This window comes from Stomoxys calcitrans, chromosome 1 (genome assembly GCF_963082655.1).
Source record: "Stomoxys calcitrans chromosome 1, idStoCalc2.1, whole genome shotgun sequence".
Classification (NCBI taxonomy): domain Eukaryota; kingdom Metazoa; phylum Arthropoda; class Insecta; order Diptera; family Muscidae; genus Stomoxys; species Stomoxys calcitrans.
Window position 1 is genome coordinate 16,017,537 of NC_081552.1, and position 14,532 is coordinate 16,032,068.

The 14,532-nt window shown below is 38.1% G+C and overlaps 1 protein-coding gene across 9 annotated transcripts in view; it reads right to left on the reverse strand.

The window, feature by feature from the left end:
- Positions 1-8,216: 8,216 nt before the first annotated feature.
- LOC106094211 (pericentrin) overlaps positions 8,217-14,532 on the reverse strand; it is a 173,254-nt gene continuing 166,938 nt past the window's right edge. For all 9 annotated transcript variants that reach the window (XM_059360965.1, XM_059360962.1, XM_059360958.1 and 6 more), the window contains 2 exons: positions 14,388-14,498; positions 8,217-9,086 (listed from right to left, as the gene is read on the reverse strand). In XM_059360965.1, coding sequence (XP_059216948.1) covers positions 8,816-9,086; positions 14,388-14,498 — 382 coding nt within the window. In that variant the 3' untranslated portion in view covers positions 8,217-8,815. The remainder of the gene's footprint in view (positions 9,087-14,387; positions 14,499-14,532) is intronic.

Here is a 14,532-nt window from a genome sequence, read left to right on the forward strand (position 1 = left end):
TATTCAAATCTGGACCGATCTGGGCCAAATTGACGAAGGATGTCGAAGGGCCTAACACAACTCACTGTCCCAAATTTCAGCAGAATCGGATAATAAATGTGGCTTTTATTGGCCTAAGACCCTAAATCGGCGAATCGGTCTATATGGGGATATCAAGATATAGTCCGATATAGCCCATCTTCGAAATTAACCTGCTTATGGACAAAAAAAATCTGTGCAAAGTTTCAGCTCAATATCTCCATTTTTAAAGAATGTAGCGTGATTTCAACAGACAGACGGACGGACATGTCTAGATCGTCTTAGATTTTTACGCTGATCAAGAATATAAAGGGTGATTTTTTTGAGGTTAGGATTTTCATGCATTAGTATTTGACAGATCACGTGGGATTTCAGACATGGTGTCAAAGAGAAAGATGCTCAGTATGCTTTGACATTTCATCGTGAATAGACTTACTAACGAGCAACGCTTGCAAATCATTGAATTTTATTACCAAAATCAGTGTTCGGTTCGAAATGTGTTCAAATTTTGACAAATTTTGTTCAGCGATGAGGCTCATTTCTGGTTGAATGGCTACGTAAATAAGCAAAATTGCCGCATTTGGAGTGAAGAGCAACCAGAAGCCGTTCAAGAACTGCCCATGCATCCCGAAAAATGCACTGTTTGGTGTGGTTTGTACGCTGGTGGAATCATTGGACCGTATTTTTTCAAAGATGCTGTTGGACGCAACGTTACGGTGAATGAACACATTTCGAACCGAACACTGATTTTGGTAATAAAATTCAATGATTTGGAAGCGTTGCTCGTTAGTAAGTCTATTCATGATGAAATGTCAAAGCATACTGAGCATCTTTCTCTTTGACACCATGTCTGAAATCCCACGTGATCTGTCAAATACTAATGCATGAAAATCCTAACCTCAAAAAAATCACCCTTTATATACTTTATAGGGAAGAGGTTTCCGATCGGATACCTGCGATAAACCTTGAGGTCGAGTGCAAGGCACTGCTGCCAGCAGCGCAGTCTTACGGCACGGTAAGGTCACTCACAGTCTTGCAGTGTAGGAAGGACATTAACGCCTTCTCTGAGGATGGAAAAATCCGCATCGTTTGGGTGCCGGGCCATAACGGAGTAAGGGGGAATGAAAGGGCGGATGATTTGGCGGGGAAGGCCAGAGGACTGCCATCAATAAACTTGGTTAACCCGAAGCCTTTCGGGTCGACGCAGTCCGAGATAAGGGAGTGGGCTATGAATGCGCACGCAACATTGTGGAGTTGGGAAACGGTAGGGAGGACGGTGAGGGATCCAGATCGTGAGAAGACGAGGCTATTACTGAAAGGAAGGAGGTCAGTATAGCTATTGGTATCATAACGGAATACATATGACTATAAGTTCACTTATATTAAATCGGTGCGGCAAGTGATATCATGTGTAGGGCATGCGGGGAAGATGATGAGACGTTGGAGCATTTCCTTTGTCATTGTCCGGCTTTCGCGTCTAACAGATAGCGGCACTTAGGTGGGGACACTATAGCAGACATAAACCAACTTAGGGAAGTGGCATGGAAAACAAGGTTTAAGGTGTTTGCAAAATACGTAATAATTCAAAATTTCTGGAAGGTCTGATCGGGACATTGAAAAAAATTCTACTTAGAAGAAATTCTCCCTCAAATTTTCCATGGATGATATTCACTACAAAATTAACATTCAACAAAGTTCTTCGGCTTAACAAAGTAGGTAGTTTAATAAGGTCCAGTCTAAACTCATATGAAGGTAGAGACTGCCGATTCCACCCACGTCCTCGGAGGCAAAACAAAAGGAATTCCTTTTGAACAGATTCAATCAAATTAGGGTGAAGAGTATAGTAAGGATCCCATACTATAGATCCGCATTCAAGGTGGCTTATCTAAATCTGAACCGAGTATTTAGATAAAACAGCCCGATTTTCACTTCTAGAGCCACAGCAAGCCCATTAATTGACCAATCTTGCCAAAACTTTCTACAAACCCTTTCTCGACAACTACCACAATATCCGAGAAGTAAGCTCCAAATCGGTTCAGATTTAGATATAGCTCTCATATATATGTTCGTCCGGTTTGGAGAAATATTGCAATAAAATAAAAATTTTTTAACCGATTCGCTCGAAGAAATTTCTTATGACTCCCGATATTAGTAGAGAATTTGAAAGAAATCAGACCTATTGGGTTGCCCAAAAAGTAATTGCGGATTTTTCATATAGTCGGCGTTGACAAATTTTTTCACAGCTTGTGACTCTGTAATTGCATTCTTTCTTCTGTCAGTTATCAGCTATTACTTTTAGCTTGCTTTAGAAAAAAGGTGTAAAAAAAATATAATTGATTAAAGTTCATTCTAAGTTTTATTAAAAATGCATTTACTTTCTTTTAAAAAATCCGCAATTACTTTTTGGGCAACCCAATAGAAATGATGGGTAATGATATGATAATAAGACGCAGTGATAATCCAACGGACATCGAGGCGGCCTTGGAGAAGCTGACATCAGAGATGTATAACTCGAGTACGAGCAAGTTAGCGTTAAGTAAAAGAGACAAGATATTTCACATTGTGGATGTCGACTTTTTTATACCCACCTCCATAAGATGGGGGTATACTAATTTAGTCATTCCGTTTGTAACACAGCGAAATATTGATCTAGGACCCCATAAAGTATATATATTCTTGATCGTCTCGATATTCTGATTCGAACCAGACGTGCCTGTCCGTCCGTCAGTCGAAATCACGATCTGTCGGTCGAACGAACGTAAAGCTAGCCACTTGAAATTTTACATTGATGTAGGTCGTTGGGGATTGCAAATGGACCATATCGGTTCAGATTTGGTTATAGCTCCCATATAAACCGATCTTCCGATTTGACTTCCTGAGCCCCTGGAAGCCGCAACTTTTATCCGATTTGGCTGAAATTTAGTGCATGTTGTTCTGTTTTGACTCCCAACAACTGTGCCAAGTACGGTTCAAATCGGTCAAGAACATGATATAGCTCCCATATAAACCGATATCCCGATTTCACTTCTTGAGCGCTTACAAGCCGCGATTTTTATCCTATTTGGTTGAAATTTTGCATATACTGTTCTGTTATGTATATACTGTTCTATGTCTATAACTAGATATAGCTCCCAGAATCCATGGTGGTGGGTTCCCAACATTCGACCCGGCCGAACTTAGCACGCTTATACTTGTTAAAAAAAAATTCAATAAAATGCAATTAAGAAACGATAAAAACTTGGTAAAAATATTGTATGATGAGCAGTTGGTTCAAGAATAACACCAATCAGCGCACGGTGGACACTTAGGCGTCAGAAAAACTACGTTAAAGATAAAACAACGATATATATGAAAGAATATGAACAAAATGATAAAAAACAAGTAAGAGCGTGCTAAGTTCGGCCGGCCCGAATCTTATATACCATATACCATGGATCGCATTTGTCGAGTTCTATGCGCGGTATCTCCTCTTAGGCAAACAAAAAATATTGAATAAGAACTGTTATGCTATTGGAGCTATATCAAGTTATGGTCCAATTCGGACCATAAATGAATGTCTGTATTGTAGAATTCATTATGTAACATTCATTCCATTTGGATAAGAATTGCGCCTTGTATGGGCTCAAGAAGCAAAATCGGGAGAAAGGTTTATATGGGAGCTGTTTCAAGCTATTGATCGGTTCAGACCATATTAGACACGTATGTTGAAAGTCATGAGAGAAGCCGTTGTACAAAATTTCTGCCAAATCGGATGAGAATTGCGCCCTCTAGAGGCTCACGAAGTCAAGATCCCAGACCGGTTTATATGGCAGCTTTATCAGGTTATATACCGATTTTCGCCATACTTAGCGCAGTTATTAGAAGTCATAACAAAACACCTCATGCAAAATTTTAGCCAAATCGGATGAGAATTGCGCGCTCTATTGGCTCAAGAAGTCAAGATCCAAGATTGGTTTACAATATATGGCAGCTAAATCAAAACATGGACCGATATGGCCCATTTACAATCCCAACCGATATACTCTAATAAGAAGTATTTGTTCAAAATTTTAAATGGCTAGCTTTACTCCTTCGAAAGTTTGCGTGCTTTTGACAAACAGACGGACGGACGGACATGGCTAGATCGACTTAAAATGACATGACGATCAAGAACATGGCGATCCGACGCATATTTCGAGGTGGTACAAATCATCCTCCACCATCCTATGATGAAGGGTATAAAAATCAATTTGTGTTTGTTTGTAGGTTTGTTTGCTTGTTTGTATGTTTGTGTGTTCCTTATAGACTCAGAAACGGCTGAACCGATTTTCTTGAAATTTTTACAGATGGTGCATAATGACTCCATGGTGAAAATAGGGTACTACATTTGTTGATATCTGAAGGAGGGGGCGGACCCTCCCCTTACCCTAATTTTCAGAAACGCCAGATCTCGGAGATGGGTGGTGCGATTTAAGCGAAATTTTGTGTGCTCTCATATAGTACCCTAAAAATAAAAATTTGATATCCAAATTTTGGATGGGGTACCTAGGGGGGCTTCCCCACCCTAAAACCTACCAAACATATGTTTGAACCAATCACAACAATATGGGACTCAAATGAAAGGGGGGACCCCCAAAACACCCTAAATCAGACATATTTACCGACTTTGGCAATATGCCACTCAAATGAAAGGTATTTACGAGTAGAATACGAGTCTGATATTCAAATGTGAGACCACGTTTCTAAGGGTCCACCCATTCTCCAAAACACCCCACAAACAGGACTTATTTAATGACCATGACAGTATGGGGCTTAAATTAAAGGCATTTGAGTGTAGAATGCGAGTCTGATATCCAAATGTGGGACCAAGTGTTTGGGGGACCACCCGACTCCACAAAACACCCCTAAATCGGACATATTTACCGACCGTCAATGTGGGGTTCATGTGAAATTGATACCCACTTTCGGGACCATTTTTCTGGAGGTCTACCCCGATCCCAAAATAGACCACAAACAGGAATTATTTACTCACCATCGCAATATGGGGCTCAAATAAAGGCATTTGGGAGTTGAATATGAGTGTAAAAATTTGCCGACCATGCCATTATGTGGCTCAAATTGAAGATATTTGAGATTGGAAAACTAATCTGAAAACCAATTTTGGGGCCAAGTGTTTGGGGGACGCCTCATTCTATATACTCTACTTAAATCAATGACAATATGGGGTTTAAATAAATGGTATTTGAGACAAGAGCACGATGCTGATATTTTTTTCAGTGCCAAGTGTCATGGGGACCACCATCATGAGAATATCGGGCGGAAATAAAGTCTTTTTAGAATGGCATTTAACCCTCCGAGCGAATTCTTGGTCCAATAAATATTGTTATATTGTTATTCAAGTGATATGCATATACTTTTTTCGTAGCATGGCATATCACTAAAAGATCTTGTTTTTTCGAAAATAAATAGTCAAAGTAAAATTTTGTTTCATATTAATTAAAAGAAGGCACAGCGGAGCGGGCCCGGTTGAGCTAGTATTTTATAAATTGCAATTTGGCGATTTGTAATAAAGGGAATAACGGATCTTTATTACCAGGAACAGGCAGGAGGACCTAGATGTTATCTTTGTATCGGAAGATCTTAGCGGAAAAATATGCGACTGGGAAGTAATGGTTGACCACAGCTTCTGTGATCATCGGTATATATAGTTTCATCCTTAGAGAAGCGGATTGGGATAGATTTCGGCACACGTTCTGCACGACTATTCCTTCTAGACCAGAGTAGGAAGTGGAAGCTGTGGAGGATATAGACATAATGGTCAAGCGGATCACGAAGGCCCCAAATGACCCGCTTGTGTCAGCATGTCCTAGTGCCAAGCCAAGGGGCAAACAGCGACCGCCATGGTGGACCCCAGAACTTGTTGGTCTAAGGAAGGACTGCAGAAAATCTCCAACAGGGCGAATGCTACAAGGGCACCACATGATTGGGACATCTATAAGGCTGAGCTAAGAAAATACAATGGCGATCTAAGAAAGGCTCAGAACAAATGGAATTCTGCAGCTTCGTGGAGGATACATCTAAGGCCTCTAAGGTAAGGAAGATTCTATCCTTGAGACCTTTACGGTGGATTATATTCAGAAGTCAGAGAATGCATGGACAACACACTTTCCGGGACACTCTCCAACGAACAACGTGGTTCTGGAAGAGGCTGTCACTGGTATGCATTCGCCAGAGATTATTGGGGAAATTGTGTCTCAGCCGAAAGTCCTTTGGGCGATAAAAGGTTTCGACGAATTTAATTCGCCAGACTCTAATTATTTGAATTACAAGCTGTGTCCTCCTTGGCTAAGGGAGATATACTCCGCTTGTACAAGAATATCGTATATACCTGTGGGATGGAAGGACACAACGATAATTTTCGTTCCTAAAGATTTTCGCCCTATAAGTCTGTCGTCCTTCATGCTGAAGAATCTTGAAAGGTTGATAGAAACATATCTTAAGGCAAAGATCCCTAGAGATCGCCTGTATACTATATGCATGCTGCATATAATATAGCGCAAGTCTACTGAAACAGCCCTTCATGACCTAGTCGGCTGTACAGAGTGTTCTCTCGCTGTCAAAAAATATACAATGGTAGCATTTCTTGACATTGAAGGAGCTTTCAATAATGTAAAACCGACGTCAATCATGAAGGAGTTGAAGTTTCAAAGGACCGATCGCCGCTGGAACAGGGTGGCCATTTGTTACTTAAAGGCGCCAATAACTTACCTTGTTATATGGAGCATCATAGGCACTCAGTATTTGCGCAAGAGCCGGTGCCGCCTGGCCTCTCACTGAGACTCTCCGCATACATATATTCTTGATCGTCTCCACATTCTGAGTCGATCTAGCCATGTCCGTTCATCCATCTGTCAACATTACGGTAGCGTTCGAACGCGTAGAGCTGCCCGCCTGAAATTTTGCACAGATACTTAATATTGCTGTAGGTCGTTGGAGATTGCAAATGGGCCATATCGGTTCAGATTTAGATTTAGCTCCCATACAAATCGATCTCCTGATTCGACTTCTTGAGCATCTGGAAGCAACTGGCTGAGTACGGTCCGAATCGGTCTATAACTTGATATAGCTCCCACATAAACCGATCTCCCGATTTGACTTCTTGAGCCCTTACAAGCCACAATTTTTGTCCGATTTGGCTGAAATTTCGCACGTAGTTTTTTGTTATGATTTCCAACAACTGGGCCAAGTACGGTCTAAATCAGTCAATAACTTGATATAGCTCCCATCTCCCAATTTGACTTCTTGAACCGTTACAAACCGCAATTTTTGTCCGATATGGTTGAAATTTTGCTTGCAGTATATTGCTATGACTTCCAACAACTGTTCCAAGTACGGTCGCTCTATAACCCGATGTAGCTCCCATATAAACCGATCTCTCGATGTAATTTCTTGAGCCCCTGGAAGCCGCAATTTTTGTCCGATTTTGATGAAATTTTGCACGTAGTTTTTTGTTATGATTTCCAACAACTGTTTAAAGTACAGTCCAAATCGCTCTATAACTTGATATAGTTCCCATATAAACCGATCTCCCGATTTGATTTCTTGAGCATCTGGAAGCCGTAATTTTTTTCCGTTTATGCTGAAATTTTGCATGCAGTATTCTGTTATGACTTCCAACAACTGTGCTGAGTACGGTCTAAATAGGACTATAACTTCATATAGTTCCCATATAAATCGATCTCCCGATTAGACTTCTAGAGCCCCTGGAAGCCGCAATTTTTATCCGATTTGGCTGCGACTTCCAACAATTGTACCAAAACGGTCCAAATCAGTCTATAGCCTAATATAGCTCCCATGTAAACCGATCTCTCGATCATCCTTGTTCGGTTCCTAGAAGATTTAATTTTTGATGGTTTGACAGAAGTTTGGTATGTAGAATAAATGTATGCCCTTCTACTAAATTTATTTTACATACATTTTTAGCAGAATCCATGGTGGTGGGTTCCCAAGATTCGGTCCTATCGAACGATTTTACTTGTTATTTATTTATTTATTTTTTATTTATTCATTAGTTTATTATTTATTTTTCAAATAAAATCTCTAAAATATAGTTTCTTATATATCAACATGTTATTTTAACAAAGGCACTTCATTGTTAAATCTATGGGTGATTGGGAAATATAAAACCAAACAGCAAAAAAGTAAAACAAAAACTCATATATCTTGTCATATAATTTTATTATCAAAAAAAATTTCACATAAGGTAAGGGGGCTTCATGAGAGGCCCCCTCAAATAAATTATAAACATAAACACGAAAAATTAAACTCAAGACACAAATAATTTAGAATTAAAACTTAGGCATTAAAAATAAAAATTTCACAAAAACATTTTTGAGGGGCAGGTAGGGCAGTCACTATTATATTAAAGAATAACTTAAAAAGTATTTTTTTTATGGCTACAATAGGTAAAGGGTTTTACAGAAGAAAACATTTTTTAGAAACTTAGGACTACTGCAGAGGGTACCTTACAAGCAACAATAGAATACTGGGCTTAGATATTACACGAAACTTAAAAAAAGAAGAATAACAAAATTTCAAAATAAAAATACATTTTAATATGTTTGAGGATGGGAGGGGAGAATTATTTTACTCACTAAAACTTAACAAAATATTTAACACTACACTTAGCTTCTGGGTAAAAAATATGTATATACATACAATAAACATGGCTTCATATGGGGTTCGTTGTTGAGCATTTTATTTTGTAAGGTATTTTTTTGTTCTTCTTTTTGTTTTTTTGCTATGGTTGCACTTAAATCTAAATTTTCTTTGCCTTGTTTGCCACTTTTGGCCATTCGAATGCTGTTGTGCCTCCACCGCCGCCACCAGATGCTGTAGATGCTGCCGATAAAGGTGTTTTATTGCCACCATTTAACAAAGTTGGTGTTTTCAAAGGAGCCACAGGTCTTTCGAGGCTTCTCATTGGATTGTAGATGTGTGGCGATAGACGGCCATTTGTCATGTTTTCTCCAGCCTGTTGAGAGGATGATGTTATTATGGGGCTACTTATCGTTGGCGCCTGAGAACGTCTGTGTGAGAATGAAAAAAAGGAAAAATCTATTAGTAACCATGGCAGAAATGAGCTATGAAAGTCTTTTCACAAAAAAAAATCTAAAATATCAATAAGCGACATTACAAAAGGTGTTTAATTTCAATTAAGCGAAAAGAGTTTTAGGTTGAGAATATATAAAAACTAATTTTAAGAAAATTTGGAAAAGATAATTTTTAAGTTTGTATAAAATGTGATTGTGGCATAACATAGAAACCATAACTGGACTAAACGTTTACAGTGCGCATTTGATAAAATGAGAAAAAGTCTAACCGACTTATTTGTTAACTCAGATAAAAATACAACACTACCTCAAAGCCAGAAACATTTAAAACAGTCTGAAAATTCTAATATTAAACCAGTAAAAGCGTGCTATGTTCGGCCGGGCCTAATCTTGGTAACCCACCACCATGGATTCTGATAAAAATTTGCAAATTTTGCCCATGAACATTTCATTGGGAAACAGGGGCAAACTTCTCACATATCAATGAGTGCAGTCCGATTCAAGTTTAAGCTCAGCCGAGTCCAAACGGCGTGCCGCAGTGCGACACCTCTTTGGAGAGAAGTTTTACATGGCATAGTACCTCACAAATGTTGCCAGCATTAGGAGGGGAAAACTACCGCTGAAAATTTTTTCTAATGGTCTCGCCAGGATTCGAACCCATGCGTTCAGCGTCATAGGCGGACATGGTAACCTATGCGCTACGGTGGCCTCCCTGATAAAAACTTATACAAATTAAATTTAGGTGAAGCCCATAATTTTAATTCTGTCAAACCAGCAAAAATTAAAGCTTCTAGGAACCGAACAAGGAGGATCGAGAGACCGGTTTACATGGGAGCTATTGGGTTGCCCAAAAAGTAATTGCGGATTTTTTAAAAGAAAGTGAATGCATTTATAATAAAACTTAGAATGAACTTTAATCAAATATACTTTTTTTACACTTTTTTTCTAAAGCAAGCTAAAAGTTACAGCTGATAACTGACAGAAGAAAGAATGCAATTACAGAGTCGCAAGCTGTGAAAAAATTTGTCAACGCCGACTATATGAAAAATCCGCAATTACTTTTTGGGCAACCCAATATATCAGGTTATAGACCGAATTGGACCGTACTTGGCACAATTGTTGGAAGTCATAACAGAACATTTATCTGCAAAATTTTGGTCCGTGTGTCTGTCTGCACAGACTCGTATTACTGCTATATACAGGTTAAGTTCTTGAATGGGTCAAATCGGACTATATTTGGATACAGCTGCCATATTGGCCGAACAGGCGATTGAGGTTTTTAAGCCCGTAAAAGCCGCATTTTTTGACCGATTTGACTGAAATTTAAAAAAAGTAAGTTTTACTAGGGGCCCCTATATTCAAACCGAATATGATCCCTTTTGGGACCATATTTACATAAAGCTGCCATATAGACCGATATGGCGGTTAAGGGTATTAAAGCCGTAACAGGCGCGTTTATTATCCGATATCGATGAAATTAAAAACAGTGCGTTGTTTCAAGCCTCCCGACATCCGACTCGAATATGGTTCAGATCGTACCATATTTAGATATAGCTGTCATATACACCGATTTATTGTTTTAGGATCTTAAACCCACACTCAACCAAATTTGTTATTGAAAACAGCAAAAATTTTTGCTAAAACAGCAGTTTTTGTCCGCTGAAAATGGGAAGCAGACATTACTGCTGTTTCAGCAAACATAGGGCTGCTGTATTAGCAAATATTTCTTACTGCTATTTCAACAAACAAAATCTGCTGTTTTGAGTACACAAGTCTGCCTTGTTGCCTGTTACTTGTTTTGATTTCTTAAGGCATTTTTTATAATTTATTCGAAAATTGGTTGGAATATTACTGCAAAGAAGATACCTGATCCATCCATTGGTATACATTTCGAAATGTGGCTGAGCTAGCTCGCATTTTTTGTTATTGCTCTACTAATGTGTACATGACTGGCATGGCGTTTTGTATCTAAACTTAAAAAAAAAAAATTAAGAGAGTGCTAAGTTCGGCCGGGCCGAATCTTATATACCCTCAACCCTGGATCGCATTTGTCGAGGTCTATGCGCAATATCTCTTTTTAGGCAAACAAAGAATAATGGACAAGAATTGTTATGCTATTGGAGATATATTATGTTATAGTCCGATTCGTCCTACAAGTGAATTGAATGTTGAAGACCATAGTAGAAGTCATTGGGTTATATTATTGTCCATTCGGTTAAGAATTGCGCATTGTAGGGGCTCAAGAAGCATAATCGGGAGATTGGTTTATGTGGGGGCTATAAATCGATTTAGACCAAATTGGACACGCATGTTGAAGGTCATGGGAGAAGTCGTTGTATACAATTTCAGCAAAATCGGATAAGAAGTCAAGAACCCAGATAGGGTTATATGGCAGCTATATAAGGTTATAGATCGATTTGAACCACATTTGGTACAGTTGTTGGAAATCGTAAGTAAACACCTCATGCAAAATTTCAGCCAAATCGAATAGGAATTGCGCCCTCTAAACGCTCAAGAAGTCAAGACCCCAGATAGGTTTATATGGCAGCTATATCACAACATTGACAGATTTAGGCCATTTACAATCCCAACCGGCCTACACTAATACGATATATTTACTCCTTCGAAAGTTTACATGCTTTCGACAGAGGGACGGACGGACATGGCTAGATCGACTTAAAATGTCATGGCGATCAAGAATAAGTATACTTTATGGGGTCTTAGACGCATATTTCGAGGTGTTACAAACGAAATGACGAAATAAGTATACTCCCCATCTTATGGTGGGGAGGTGGGGAAAGTATATATGGTGATTATAAACAACCACTGAGACACACATTTACATATGTGTTCTATTTTTATACCCACCACCGAAGGACAAGGGGTATATTCATTTTGTCATTCCGTTCGCAACACATCGAAATATCCATTTCCGACCCTATAAAATATATATATTCTTGATCACCGTAAAAATCTAAGACGATCTAGTCATGTCCGTCCGTCTTTCTGTTGAAATTACGCTACAGTTTTTAAAAATAGAGATATTGAGCTGAAACTTTGCACAGATTCTTTTTCTGCTCACAATCAGGTTAAGTTCGAAGATGGGCTATATCTTGATATAGCCCCCATATAGACCGATCCGCCGATTTAGTGTCTTAGGCCCATAAAAACCACATTGTTTATCCGATTTTGCTGAAATTCGGGACAGTGAGTTGTGGTACGCCAGTCGACATTCTTCTTCAATTTGGCCCAAATCGGTTCAGATTTGTATATGGCTGCCATATAGACTGATCTCTCGATTTTAGGTATTGGGCCCATAAAAGACGCACTTATTGTCCTATGTCGCTGAAATTTCGGACAGTGAGTTGTGTTAGGTCACTCGACACCTTTCTGCAATATGGCCTAGATCGGTCCAAATTTCGATATGGCTGCCATATAGACCGATCTCTCGAGTTAAGGATTTGGGCCCAAAAAAGGCGCACAAATCGGCCCAGATTTGGATATAGCTGTCATATAGAGCGATCTCTCGATATATGGTCTTGGGCAAATAAACGACGCAATTATTGTCCGATTTCGCCGAAATTTGGGACAGTGAGTTGTGTTAGGCCCTCCAACATTTTTCTTCAATATGGTGTAGATCGGTTCAGATTTGGATATAGCTGCCATATAGACCGATCTCTCCATTTAAGGTTTTGGGCCCATAAAGGGCGCATTTATTGTCCGATGTCGCCGAAAATTGGGACAGTGAGTTGTGTTAGGTCCCTCGACATCTTCCTGCAATTTGGCCTAGATCGGTCCAAATTTGGGTATGGCTGCCATATAGACCGATCTCTCGAGTTAAGGATTTGGGCCCAAAAAAGGCGCATTTATTTTCCGATTTCGCCGAAATTTGCGACAATGAGTTTCGTTAGGCTCATCGACAACTTTCTGCAATTTGCTCCAGGTCGGTTTAGATTTGGATATAGCAGCCATATAGACCGATCTCTCGACCGATCTCTTGGCCTCATCAAAGGCACAATTATTATCCAATGTCGCTGAAATTTGACACATTGACTTATGTTAGGTTTTTCAACATCCGTGTCGTATATGGTTCTGATCGGTGTATATTTGGATATGGCTACCAAAAAGACCAATATTTTGCTGTATAGAATTGAACATTGACTTGTACTTATTAGACCACTCAATATCCGTGTCGAATTTGGCTCAAATCGGACCATATTGTCCGATTTGGCTGAAATTTTGCATTTAGTTTTTTGTTATGACTTGCAACAACTTTGCCAAGTACGGCCAAAATCAGTCTATAACCTGATATAGCTCCCATGTAAACCGGTCTTTCGATCATTCTTGTTCGTGCTGGTGTGACAAAAGTTGGGTATGTACAATAGAATAAAATTATGCCCTACAACTTATTTAATTTTGTATAAATTTTTAGCAGAGTCAATGGTGGTGGGTTCCCAAGATTCGACCCGTCCGAACATATCACGCTTTTACTTGTTAATTTTAATTGATTTTTTTTTTTCAATTAAAACTTTTTTTTTATTTTTCTATATTTTTATCTGTTTTAAAATTCTTACAAATTTTATTTTGTTTGTAAATTTTGTTTTATAATTTATCAATTTAATTTTATTTGTTTCTTATAATAGGATCACATTTTCCATTTATATTATCCCCTTTCTTAATATTGCATCTTACATAGGCGTGATGTTGAATTTAATTTCTAGATAAAAAAAACATTGTGTATCATGCCTTAAAATGTTTTCTATTAAAATAATAAGTAGGTTTTACTAACTTTATTCAGCTCTATTGTTTTTACTATTCTTTTTTAGTTTTACTTGTAAGTTTAAAGTCACCAAAGGTTTTTTACCATTTGTAGAACTTATGTGTTATTGTTATAAAGATTGTTAAAAAAGAAATAATGATAAGAACAAGATGTGTTAGATTAGAAAACAAATTTACCAAATAGTCTTAGAATAACAAATTTTAAAATTTCTAAAAAAATTTATGAAAATTTTAAATACTACACACGATTTGGAAAATGGAATTAATTAAAAAAATTGTGGGACTTATACCATCAATGAAAAATTATAGAAAATCAAATTAAGAAATAAATATTTATCTTAATTTCTTCATAATTCGCTATTCTATAGAGAACTTTTGAGAAAAAAACAATTTTTGTAAATATTTTGGAAAATTAAAAAAAAAAATCTTCTATCGGTTTTTCGAAAATTATAAAAATTTGTTTTTAATCAGACATAATTCCTAAAATATTTAACTTACTTTTGTTGTGTTATGGTAAAAACCGATTTTGAAACAATCCGCTTTCCCGTGTGCCAAATGCGTCCAATATACTTCATGCGTTGTATGGCAATAATGGCCAATGCCACAGTCCTAAAAAAAAAACAAAAACTCATTAAGAACTCAT